Here is a 12,294-nt window from a genome sequence, read left to right on the forward strand (position 1 = left end):
TCTGTCGCTGTTATTTCTTAGTGATCTTTTGGCAGTGTTGAAGATCACAGCATCTGGAAAAGATCAAACTATTAGCTGTCTATCATGCTTGTCTTGGCTTAACAGTACTCTTCTACATGTTTTAGTGTATATAGCATTTAGGTTTCATGGAACTAACGGAAGTATTCAGACCAAGTTCTGGGAATTAGAAGATAAACTTGACAATGTTTTGGCAACTCTGGATGTCATTTCTATAGCTTAAATATGGATGTTGATTCTTTTTTGCTTTCTTTTCTGTCACATAAAAGGAAACACTTATAGACCCAATAACGAATAGAGACATCACAAAAACATCACTACTCACAATGTTTCCATCACTTTACTTGGACATTCTTATTCGTAGACACATTCTAGAGAGATAGAAGATAGAACAAAGTTGATGACAGTATCTAGACTAGCCAGAATAACCTTGATGTTGAATTTTGAGTGTGATGAGATGCCCTCTAAATAAATTGGTGACAATGACATGCACTGAAAATGGGATGACAGTCAACATTATATTCCCAAGCAAGAAGAAATGTTTTGCCTAATCAAACACGCATGCAGTTTGGGAGCTCCGATAGCTATATGCATCCAGAATTTGAGATTACTCACGTATTCATGGTCCACATCAAGTTCTGCTTCCAGGATAGAAATACTCAACACTGTTCTCCTTAACCTTAAAATGGAAATTACACAGCTTGTTTCTTGATCTCTCTCCATCATTAATGCTCCTGTTCGCAACTGTCAACTGCAACCAATAAGAACAATGAGGATTTTGTGAGATGATTTATACCAAGGAACGTAGGATTGTAATACAGCCAGCATCTGAGGATACAACACAAGAAAAATAACGGAAAACAACTATGATAGCTATGGATATATCACTGACAGCTGAAATGACATAATTAAAGAAACTAAAATCAGCAGGAGCACAAACATGTTTTCAAATCAAAGCAGCAAATAGTACATTTCCGTAATGATCAAAGACTTGAAACATAAACCAGTAATCAGTATCTATTATCTAATAAAAAGGGGAACCTTAGAGAAATGATGAGAGCAAAGAACATTCTACACAATCTAGGAAACAAACAAGAGTATTTTCTATCACTCTCTCCAGGTGAAGACCGGCAGCCAACGAACAACCATGGCCAAAAAACCATTACCAGTTTTATCTACTAGTCTCAACATTTCCAAAAATTATTCATAGACGAGTCTAATACGATCAACACAGTTTTATCTCGTAGTCTCACAATACCACTTTTTACCTAGTGAACTATAAGATTAGTAAAGTCAAAGAAACTAGAATCATGATTTTGTATACTAGAAAAGCTATTCTAAACCTATATTAGAAAAGCTACTTAAAGAATCTCTATGTAACAACAAGAACACATTGAAAGACAAAATGCGTCCTAGAAAGTACCTGTCCGTGCACATCTGAGGCCAAACCAGTGGCCAAAGGTTCTGCCTTTATCAGTATATCGGCTAGGTACTCCATCTGTAAAATCAGTGTAGGCCTCCCCATGCATGAATAAATGTCCTCGTGATTGAGCATGACTAAGGAACATCCCTGTGACAAGAGATTAACCACTACGATAAACATAACTGAGTGAAAGTACCGCAACTGTAGAAAACAAAGAGCAGTTTCAGATTGATTCCTTACGAATTCTGATATCAAAGTGTGGCAGTAATGCAGAAAATCCAATACAAGATTTGTAGATCCCTTAGCAGCCACCTCCATTAGAGAGACATCGTCTATCATAACAGTAACACGGTTCTTGTTTTCCTCAGGCAAGGCACTTATCGTCTTCAGGATTCTCCCATACAAAGAAACCAGTCCACCATCACCACCTTTTCCATCATCTCCACCTAAACCAATTTCACAGGACACTTCGTCACAAATTTAATCACATAAAGAAGAAATACTCAGCATACTTCAAAACAACCAATATTAACAACTTCTCATCCATTAACTAACTTCGACGATATGACTACATCATGCACTAAACAAAAAAGCTTATTGGTGTATAAAAAGAAGGCCTTTTATACCTGAATTTCTCACCTGGGCAAAAATCCCTAAGCATATCAAAGAAGAAGAATTTACTATTGTCTCTTTGCACAGCCAAATTGCAGCCCTGTTATCAAAACACACCCAAATATTAAAATCCCAATTCAAATTCACATTCATACAAAAAGAAATTACATTTTCTAATATGAACAACTAAATTCAGCAATAAAGAATTGAACTTTGGTTAACAGAATGAGTGGGATTACGAGTTTTCGGAGGATTCGATCGTAGTGAGAGAAGGGTTGTGCGAAGGCGACGAAAACGACGACGTTTGAGGAGTGAAGAGGCTGAGAGAGAGCGCGCTTGAGCAGGTGGTGGAGGACGAAAGCGGCGCTGGTCTCGACGCAGTCTTCGAGGAGGACAACGCGGCCACTGAGGTGTTGAAGCCCTAGAGCTTCGTCCAATAAGCTTCGGGTCTCCATCTTCTTCTTCGTTGAAGCAAAAGGACTGAGATTTAGGGTTTAAGGACTGGGAATTTGGGGTCTTGATTTCAACGGTTTTGTTGTTATTTTGGGTAGGACCGGACATCTTCTTGGTTTTAGGACGAAACCAAAACTTAAATCCGAATTATTTGATTTAAGGTTTTTTCCAACCGAATTCAGATTCCTTTTACTTGAATATTCGGCCCATCCGAATTTTCAGATCGGTTTGGGTCGGTTTCTGTTTTGGTCCATATTTGAAATTTTTTTTGCCCATCTACTATCTCACTGTAAAGTTTAAGTTTAAGTTTTTAACTTGAATAACATGTTTTTTTATAAGTACCAATTTACTCCCAATCTTTTCAGTGAGATAGTAAATGGGCAAAAAGTTAAAGTTTTTTTCTTGGAAAGTTGAAATTTCAACAAGCAATCCAATTCACTCTCAATCTTTTCTAGATTAACAGATTTTTTCAAGAAATGAGTTGAATGAGAAATTGTCTTTTTCAGTGTGGGAAAGTACACTGTAAGTAGAGATGAAATCAACTAATCATAATAACATTTCAGGTATATAAATTATATATATTTACACATTATATAATTCGGATTGGTTCGGTTATTTTCGGTTTGTTTAAGAGTTTGAACCGAATGCAATCTGATCTAAACCGATTCGGTTTGCTTCACTACTTGTTTTGACCCAAATGGTTTGGTTCGATTATCCAATCCGGTTTTTCGGTTCGGTTAAGTCGGTTTTTTGCACACATTCGGTTAAATGCTCAGCCCTAATTTTGGGGGATTTCTCAGATATATATGGTGTTTTTTACCGCGCGCTTTTGCCTTCTTCTCTTTTTTTTTAACATTTTTATCCTGCCCGTTCAATCACTATTTTAGCCCAGTCTAGTTGAGGTTGTGAGCTACTGAGCTAGGGTTAAGGCCGTGAAACGGTGCGGTGACATTCAGAATGTGGCCTCGTGTCAGCGGGTGTTGTGATTGTGAGTAACCGTCTTTCGCGAATGCGATACGATACATATCGGTTGGTTTGTATGACTAATGGACGTATTGTTCTTTTACTAATGGTATTGACTGTTGAGATGTTCATAACAATGCAAGATGCGAATGATGAGTGGTGACAATACGTCACACTTGGAGAGGCCAATAACATTATTTTTATCAAATAAACAACTAATATATTACAACGCGTTTGTTATGAGTTGAATTCACAACCTCTCACATATAATGAGAGACTTCTACATGCCACTATACCAAACAATATTGAGCGAGGCCAATAACATTTTGAGAATGTTTAAAGATCAATTATTTGTTAGTCATAAGAAATTTGATTTCTCTATTTGACTCTAATAGTGACACTATGTTTTAAATGTTAATATCTGAACTGAAAATCCAAATTTACTCTTTTGCTCACGTAATATGGCTTGTTGGTATATGTTAACCCGCCATAATGGAGGCCACAAATTTAAATTTCACCGATGTAAAGATGAAGAAGATCATGATTCGACTAAAGATATTAAATAATGTAATAATAAGAAAGTACAGCTATATTTTTTCTTTTCATTCTTGCCAATGAACAAAAGGTTAATTTAGCCAGTCACCTAATTTGACAAAGTTGCTGTTCCAAAGCATCGATTATAGCACTAAAGTCGACCAGAACGACGAAAAGGATGTTGGTGATACAAATCTTACGATTAAGAAGTAAATCGAGATGACCTTTTCATAGAAACATTAATCGGTTATGATGTCCATGACTCCATAATTAGGCAATTAGCTGGCATTCTACTGTTCCTAGCCGTCCAAATGCACCTCTGCATTTTCAGTCAATAATCTTAGTTTTTTGTTTTTGTTTTTGTTTTTGTTTTGTTTTTGGATTCGATCAATTTCAAATACACTTCTTAGTTTTTTTGTTTTTTTGGTGAAAAAATACACTTAGTTGTTTATAGTGCATTGCACATCTTTAGGGTATTGACTTTAACACAGACAGTCAGACTCTTAATTTCATTTTTTAGTTTCAAGTTTTCAAATGCAGCTACATTTTAAGAGGGTAAAACAATAAAAAATAAAACTCTCTACATATCATGTTACATGACGTCATTGAATCTCATTCTAAGACTAATTTTTTAACGTATTGCTTAAAACTTTAATTAGTAATTCTAGCCTTTTGAAACTACTTATTTTCTATTTGTAATTATGTGGAGAGTAATAGTATGATGATATTCAAATGGAAAAAGAAAAAGAAAAAAAGGTGGTGAGTAAAAGTGACCTAATTGAGTGAGTCAAAGTGAAAATATTGGACATTTGGAGACTCTATGATGTCATATACAACACTCCAACACACAAGGAACACCCTTTGGCAAAAATGGGTCCAACAATGAAAAGATTATATAGTAGAGGAGTGAATAGGGTCATAAGACCCTGTCTGAGTTTCAAGCAAATAAAAAGAGTCTCTGCCTGATTTTCAAGCCTATCTGTCTTTCCAAAGTAATATTGAGGTTAAAGAGACAGAACCAAAAGCCATGAGTTGGTTCTTGTGTTCTGGAAAATCAAGCACAAATGCAAAGAAGAAGAAGAAGCAGAGTTCTAAGCCAGCAGATCAGATCTCATCACTTTCAGGTATCTCCTTCCACAATGCCGAAAATGCTTCATCAAAAACAGAGTCAGATTGTTAATATGTTTGAAAAGACTTGACCTTTATTACTGGTTTTATGCATTGCCTTGATTTGCTTCAGAATCTCAGATTAATGTATGAAATGTCATCTTAGTGATTTGCTTGAATTTATTTTCTGGGTTTATGATTACAGTGATTTGATTCATGTTTCTTTTATCACCCATATTGGGTTGATGGAGATTTGTTTACAAGTAGTTTTTGGCATTCTGAGTTGTTGTGATTCTTGAGTAATGTGAGTTGTTTTCATCATCAAGTGTCGTTCTCATACAGTACCTACTGTTAGAGACCCATTTCTCCAATTCAATGATTTTGTTATTTCAATATTTGAGTGACAGACATTGAAGCTAAAAATGATGAGCACGATCAAAGATTATGATAAACTCAATTGCTCCCAGTTTCCTTTCTTTGAAATCAACTGATTTTGCAAAGCATTTGTGAGGATTCTAATTTGAAGGATTAGGGAGAGATTAGTTCCTTTATGGATTTCAGTTTGATATATGTCTTCATCAAGTTTGAAAGCCATGCATTGCTGTAGGGAGAGTTGATTTGATCCTCGTAGTTCAGACAATGTCTGTGGTCTATAGATGTTCTGAGTTGAATGTCACAGTGGAGACAATTTTGTGTATACTGTCTGTCTACAGAGATGAGTTGTTTGTGTTGTTTCATAGGAAAAATCCAAGCTTGAATTATTGTCCTTGTGCTCTTCTAAAAATCTTATTGATTGTAGTAGGATTTCTTTGTATTTATAATGTCATCTATGTTTCTCTTGGACATTACTGCTAAGTAAACTGTTTCATACTGGTGCCCTGGTTTTTCTCACTTTATTCTTTCATTCAGATCAAATGAAGGCAAATTCAGCATTAAAGGAAGGGTGTAAGGGTAGCGGCTCTGATCACATTGCAGCACATACATTTACATTTCGCGAATTGGCAGCTGCAACGAAGAATTTTAGAGCAGATTGTTTTGTGGGTGAAGGAGGTTTTGGTCAAGTATATAGAGGGCACCTGGAGAGTACTAATCAGGTTCATCCAAACTTTTACCATTTCATCTGAATGAAAATTACAGCTTTTATGACTTGTTTTCTGTGTTCAATAGGTGGTTCAAGTGTTTAACAACCTCACCTTAAGATTCTATTTCCCTCATTTTATGTTGTTAGTTTTAGAAATTAGAGTTCTATACAGTTTTAGGGATCACTTCAAACATATATAAGTATCTGTAGCATGAGTTTAGCTACCATATTATTTGTTTTTGAGGAACAAAAAAAAAAACAAAGGTAGTTAAAAACTCATGCTACAGATACTTATATATTAAGCTTGTTCTTACACTGAGAAAGTAGACTGGGGGCCAAACTTGGCCAAAATCTAAAATTATTGTTCTCTGGTGAAAAGTCATCACTTCATGTAATACGAGAAATATGCAAGTACAGTTGGCAAACTAATCTCCTGATGATCTCCAATATTTGAAGGTCCTCAATGATTGCAGATATCATGGACATACATCTATTGTGGTGTTAATCATTGTTTAGTGCAATATGTTGGTGGGATGGTTTGTTATCATATTGATGCTTTCTATTGTTATTGAAACTTTATAAACTGTACTAAAGATTCTTGTTGTTTTGTTTTGTTTCTGTTTCTTTGTGGTTGATTTATTTGACTTTACATGCTAGGCTTATATTAAGACTGAACCTTGATCCTTTCTGGTGTGTAGGAAGTGGCTATCAAGAAACTTGATTCTAATGGACTTCAAGGGAACAGGGAATTCCTTGTTGAAGTGTTAATGCTAAGCCTACTTCACCACCCGAATCTTGTCAACTTAATAGGCTATTGTGCTGATGGGGATCAGCGGCTTTTGGTATACGAGTACATGCCATTGGGATCCTTAGAAGACCACTTACATGGTATATATAGCTGTAACAGCACTATCTGATCCTTTTTTTTTTTTTTTGCCAAACTTTAATATATTTAAACTGTTGAGGTCTTGTTCTTATTTTTACTTGGTGATAATTAACTTGCACACAGTAGAAGGGGGTCTTGCAATGGAAAACATAACATATGGTATAGAACTCAGCAAGACGTGACGTTTGTAGAATTATTTATTTGTATGAAGACATAGTATATAAAGCATGGGGAAATATTCCAGAACCAGCACGTTGCTAAGGTGTAGGTATCTTGCAAGCTAGCTTAGTAACTCTGGTGCCACGTGCGTTAGGGACTGAGTATATTGCTTGAGAACCAATGTTTTGTCTATCTTCTTTGTAAATATGTATGTCCTTTGATCTCAAATGTTGATATATGGCAGATCTACCACCAGATAAAAAACATCTCGACTGGAATACAAGAATGAAAATAGCTGCCGGTGCTGCCAAGGGTTTGGAGTATTTGCATGACAAAGCTAGCCCTCCTGTTATTTATCGCGATCTTAAGTGCTCAAACATTCTACTTGATGAAGGTCACCATCCCAAGCTATCTGATTTTGGGTTGGCAAAGTTAGGTCCTGTAGGAGATAATACTCATGTATCCACTAGGGTGATGGGAACCTATGGATATTGTGCCCCTGAGTATGCAATGACTGGTCAGCTCACATTGAAATCAGATGTTTATAGCTTTGGGGTCGTTCTTTTGGAAATTATTACTGGAAGAAAGGCAATTGACAACTCAAGGGCAGCTGGGGAACACAATTTGGTTGCTTGGGTAAGAAAATCATGTTTTTGTTTACAAATCATCTCAGGAGTAAATTATGTGTGTGTGTGTGTATGTGTGTCTTGTGTGTGTGCAACACTCAATATCAATGAATTCTGTCACCTTTATTATATAGGATCCCTTTTTAACAATATACCTACTTTAATGTTTTCTTAAAGTTAATGCTAGCAGAAATACGTTCTATGAGTGAAAGCAACATTAGGATGAATGGTTGTTTTTTTATTTTAGATGAATGACAATCTTTTGACTTCTGCTGATGAACTCTTATTTGCAGGCCCGACCCTTATTTAGAGACCGCAGGAAATTTTCACAGATTGCTGATCCATTGCTCCAAGGACAATATCCGATGAGGGGAATGTATCAAGCTCTTGCAGTTGCTGCAATGTGTGTCCAAGAACAGCCTAACATGCGACCTGTCATAGCGGATGTAGTCACAGCCCTTAATTATCTCGCTTCCCAGAAGTATGACCCTCATTTCCAGAACTCTCGCACAAGCTCATCAGCCTCATCTACTCCAAGATCAAGAAGGGAATTCTGAATTGATGAGGGATGATATATTTGATACAGTTTCATCATTGGATGCTCATGATGATCACGATTGTTGTCACCAGTCTAGCTGTGGCACATTAGGATGTTTTCACATAATGGGTTTTAGTTGTGATCCAGCAAACAACAGTTCGGAGCTCAGTGGTATGCATTGTTGCCAATGGTGCCTGTTCATCAAATTTTGCTCTCTCCAGTAGCAGGTACAGTGGTCTCCCAGTCTCCCCCCTCTCCTCCTATTGTTTCTATAAGATTCTTTTATGTACAATTGAGCATATGGGGTGTTTTGTATCTATATAGAAACTGTTATTCCATTGAATCATAGAAATAATTATCTACAGGAATTTTACCACATTTTGGTGAGTGCACAGAAGCATTTTATATGAGCACCAAGTTTGAAGCTATTAGTTTCATTTTTCCCCCCTTTTTTTCCGCCTAAAAACTCATCAAAGCTTGGGCCGCTTTGCTGCATTCATTCATTCTTAGATCACAGTCCCTGCCACTGCAGATCAATATTGCTGTAGATGTTACCCTCATTTTGAGCTCAGCATTTTGTGCTCAGTAACAAAAAGTTGAAAACTAAAAACACCAATAAAAACACCATGATGGGTAGGGATGGCCTAGAGGGGGCTTGCGGCCTGTTTGGAGAATCATATTTCAAATATGTGATTTGCTACCTACCCATGGTGGGTAGGGGGGCGCTCACCTGCAGCTCCGGGATGCCAACCTGTTTGGAGAATCATATGTCATATAGGTATCTGGAATTCTGGATATAACCTTGGGGCTAGGGCTCACCTGCAGGAGGAACTCCGGGATGCCAACTGCAGAGTGCGGTTGCATAATCCCAATATTTCAGTATGATTTGCTACCTACCCATAGTGAGTAGGGTGATCTTGCTTTTCATGTAGTTTCTTATAAACAGTAGCGAAATTTACTTTTGTCCGATGTGGGATAGTCACTAATCCTTTTAAGAGTAGGACATATTGGTATTTTTAAGTGAATGCACACATAAGCTTGTTTGTTCACCAAGTCTGAAGCTTTAATAGAGTGTAGAAACGCAGTAACATTCACAGTATGAACCAAGTACTGAGAATTCTTTATTAGAAAATCAACCTGGAAGAGACCCTCATTAGAGATTGGTAACTAAGAACTGTGTTTGGATAAGTGTAATCTATGTAAACCATACTATATAATATCTATCGAGCTAATACCACATACGATGGCATTACTATATTGGCCATTGGGGGCTTGGGGCAGCAAATTGTTGTGCAGAAACTTAATAAACAAGGCATTGATATGAATTCTTAGGAAACAGACGATGATAAAGTAAACAACCAATAAACAAGCCACAAAAAACACCCAAGATATATAGTGGTTCACTCAATCGGTGTGATTGAGATACATCCACTGGGAGCTGGTAAGATATTCATATTCTAGTATGATCAATTTGAAACATACAATTAGAGTTAAGTTTAGAGTTTATGAAGAACTTTCTCTACCCAAAAACCCAATAGACCCAGTCCTATTAACTCTCTCTTGATTCAAATAGAGAAGAGAAGAATAATACTTCTCGTATACAATACATAGTTACATACACAATACATAGCAACACCAACACCTAAGCATAATGTGGTGTTTTGTATCTATATGGAAACTGTTATTCCATTGGATCATAGAAATAATATCTACAGGAATTCTACCACATTTTGGTGAGTGCACAGAAGCATTTTATATGAGCACCAAGTTTGAAGCTTTTAGTTCCATTGAAAGCTAAAAACTCATCAAAAGCTGCCTTGATGCATTGATTCTTAGGTCAGTCCCTGCCACCGCAGACCAATATTGCTGTAGATGTTACCTTCATTTTGAGCTTAGTAACAAAAAGTTGAAATCGAACAAAAAAAATATACCTATCCATGGAGGGTAGGAACGCCCCCTCTAACGCTAGGGGCTCGCGCTTCAGTGTCTGAAGAATCCAGATATCAGATTTGTGATTTGCTACCTACCCATGGTGGGTAGGAACGCTCCCTCCAACCTTGTGCGGCGGCTCCGAGAAGAGTGCGGTTGCATAATCTCAACATATCAGTGTGATTTGCTACCTACCCATAGCGAGTAGGGTGACCTTGCCCTTCACGTAGTTCATTATAAACATTCCTTGAATTTACTTTTGTCCGATGTGGGATAATCTCAACGTAGCAATCCTTTTAAGAGTAGGACAGATTGGTACGAACCCGAAATCTTATGGGTCCATAAACATAGTTTAAAATCAACCTGGAAGAGACCCTCGTTAGATGTAACTAAGAACTGTGCGTTTAGAAAAGTGACATGCAAAAAGATTTTTCGATGAAGCGAATTGTTGTGTGAAAACATGATAACAAGATATGAATTCCTAAAATAACAGACAATGACAAAGCAAGCAACCAATAAACAATTAAACAAACCGCAAAGAATACCAAGATTTTTAGTGTCACTCAATTGGTATGATTGAGCTACTGGGAGCTGGTAAGATATTCCAGTATGATGATCAATTTGAAACATACAATTAGAGTTTATGAACAACTCTCTCTACCCAATACACCCAGTCCTATTAACTCTCTCTTGATTATACATGTACAATACATAGCAACACCTAAGCCTAAGAAGCTTCAACTATAGAGTCACCAACAGAGAGAGGAAGGCACAAAGAGTACTCTAGGAAGGAAGGCGTCAAATGTGTCTCTCTTCTTCTTCGAACATAAGGATATCTGATATCTCTACTTCTTATCTTGCACTTCAATGGCATTTGTCTCCTTCAGTTCTGCGTGCATCTCTTTGCATTCTGTGGTAGCTAGGACTCTGTCCCTCACTATTAGGCTTGTCATCATCACTTGCCTCTGTGATAGGACTGCATAATATGATTAATATCCCTAGGAATATTCAGCCCTGAAGGAAAAAGGAAAATGTCAAGTTGAGGAACAAGCAATTGTTTCCAAGAAATTTAGAAAACAAATTAATCTTACAACGTGTATATTATTTACGTACATGCATGCTCAAAAACATAATTTCAGAAGTTTATCTATTCAACCTGAGGCACTTGATTGCAGCATGTCTCTGTGCTAGCTGCTGCGTCTTGCTCTGACATTCTCCGCATATCTTTCGTTAATCTCTGCTCTTCCTCTAATCGCATTAACACCCCTACAAGATGGAGAATGACCTTGTAAAGCACTAATACAAGTAAAGAAATGAGAGCAAATTAACTTCCAAATATATACAGGATATGGAAATATCAAAACCTGGAGCATGATACTCTCGATCATGTTCCTGCTTATCAAATAGGACCCAACAAAGATCGGCTACCTTGCTTATCCTCTAATTGCATGCTCAACCTGACATAGTGACAAAGCGAATTAGTAACTGCCTTCACTGCCTCTGCGTGTGTGTGATTATGAAATGTTGAAATAAACGTACGTACATACATTTTCAAGTGTTGGTCACGTCACCACCAATCCATCATGAATGTTTCGATTTGAGAAATGTTGGCCAATTTGCGTTGAGGTGCTCGAGAAATGGAGAACCCTCGACCTTCAAGTTCTGTAACGGTGTCTGCCACAAGAAGTCCGGCAGTTCTCTTAGCTTCTCGCAATACTCAATTGTCAACTCAGAAAGACATGGCATGATTGTAATATTCTCATAAACCTCCTCCGGTACTCCTCCCCACTCTTTCCATGATCCCATCATCCTCATTGTGAGCTGTTTCAGCTTCGGGAACGAAGACGAGGTGGTGCTAGACCTCGTCTTTATTCCCAAAAACTCTACTCCTACCTTCTCAACTCTGTCGAAACGTTTGATATCCAATGATTCAAGGGACGGCAGTTTCCCTGAGGGGGGCAAAAT

At 37.3% G+C, this 12,294-nt stretch overlaps 2 protein-coding genes across 2 annotated transcripts; one reads left to right on the forward strand and one right to left on the reverse strand.

Moving 5' to 3' along the window:
• Positions 1-212: 212 nt before the first annotated feature.
• Positions 213-2,612, reverse strand: LOC101312386 (elongator complex protein 6-like). Its single transcript, XM_004307386.1, has 5 exons — positions 2,293-2,612; positions 2,081-2,153; positions 1,682-1,887; positions 1,442-1,588; positions 213-769 (listed from the first exon to the last, which is right to left on the reverse strand). The coding sequence occupies exons 1-5, from the start codon at positions 2,506-2,508 to the stop codon at positions 650-652; spliced, it is 762 nt and encodes a 253-aa protein (XP_004307434.1). The 5' UTR covers positions 2,509-2,612; the 3' UTR covers positions 213-649.
• Positions 2,613-4,931: 2,319 nt separating this feature from the next.
• On the forward strand, positions 4,932-8,777 carry LOC101312674 (serine/threonine-protein kinase PBS1-like). Its single transcript, XM_004307387.1, has 5 exons — positions 4,932-5,127; positions 6,020-6,204; positions 6,890-7,079; positions 7,481-7,872; positions 8,156-8,777. Exons 1-5 carry the CDS (start codon positions 5,031-5,033, stop codon positions 8,417-8,419), a joined length of 1,128 nt encoding a protein of 375 aa, XP_004307435.1. The 5' UTR covers positions 4,932-5,030; the 3' UTR covers positions 8,420-8,777.
• The last annotated feature ends 3,517 nt before the right edge of the window (positions 8,778-12,294 follow it).

The sequence above is a fragment of the Fragaria vesca genome, linkage group LG7, assembly GCF_000184155.1.
Source record: "Fragaria vesca subsp. vesca linkage group LG7, FraVesHawaii_1.0, whole genome shotgun sequence".
Lineage (NCBI taxonomy): Eukaryota > Viridiplantae > Streptophyta > Magnoliopsida > Rosales > Rosaceae > Fragaria > Fragaria vesca.

What these genes read in the sequence shown, in the direction of transcription:
- LOC101312674 (XM_004307387.1), top strand. Translation starts at nt 5,031, where the DNA reads ATGAGTTGGTTCTTGTGTTCTGGAAAATCAAGCACAAATGCAAAGAAG. An exon ending in TCAGATCTCATCACTTTCAG is followed by an intron (nt 5,128 to 6,019) that starts GTATCTCCTTCC and finishes TCTTTCATTCAG; the next exon opens with ATCAAATGAAGGCAAATTCA. An exon ending in ACCTGGAGAGTACTAATCAG is followed by an intron (nt 6,205 to 6,889) that starts GTTCATCCAAAC and finishes TCTGGTGTGTAG; the next exon opens with GAAGTGGCTATCAAGAAACT.
- LOC101312386 (XM_004307386.1), bottom strand. Translation starts at nt 2,508, where the DNA reads ATGGAGACCCGAAGCTTATTGGACGAAGCTCTAGGGCTTCAACACCTC. An exon ending in GCTTAGGGATTTTTGCCCAG is followed by an intron (nt 1,888 to 2,080) that starts GTGAGAAATTCA and finishes AAATTGGTTTAG; the next exon opens with GTGGAGATGATGGAAAAGGT. An exon ending in ACACTTTGATATCAGAATTC is followed by an intron (nt 1,589 to 1,681) that starts GTAAGGAATCAA and finishes CTCTTGTCACAG; the next exon opens with GGATGTTCCTTAGTCATGCT.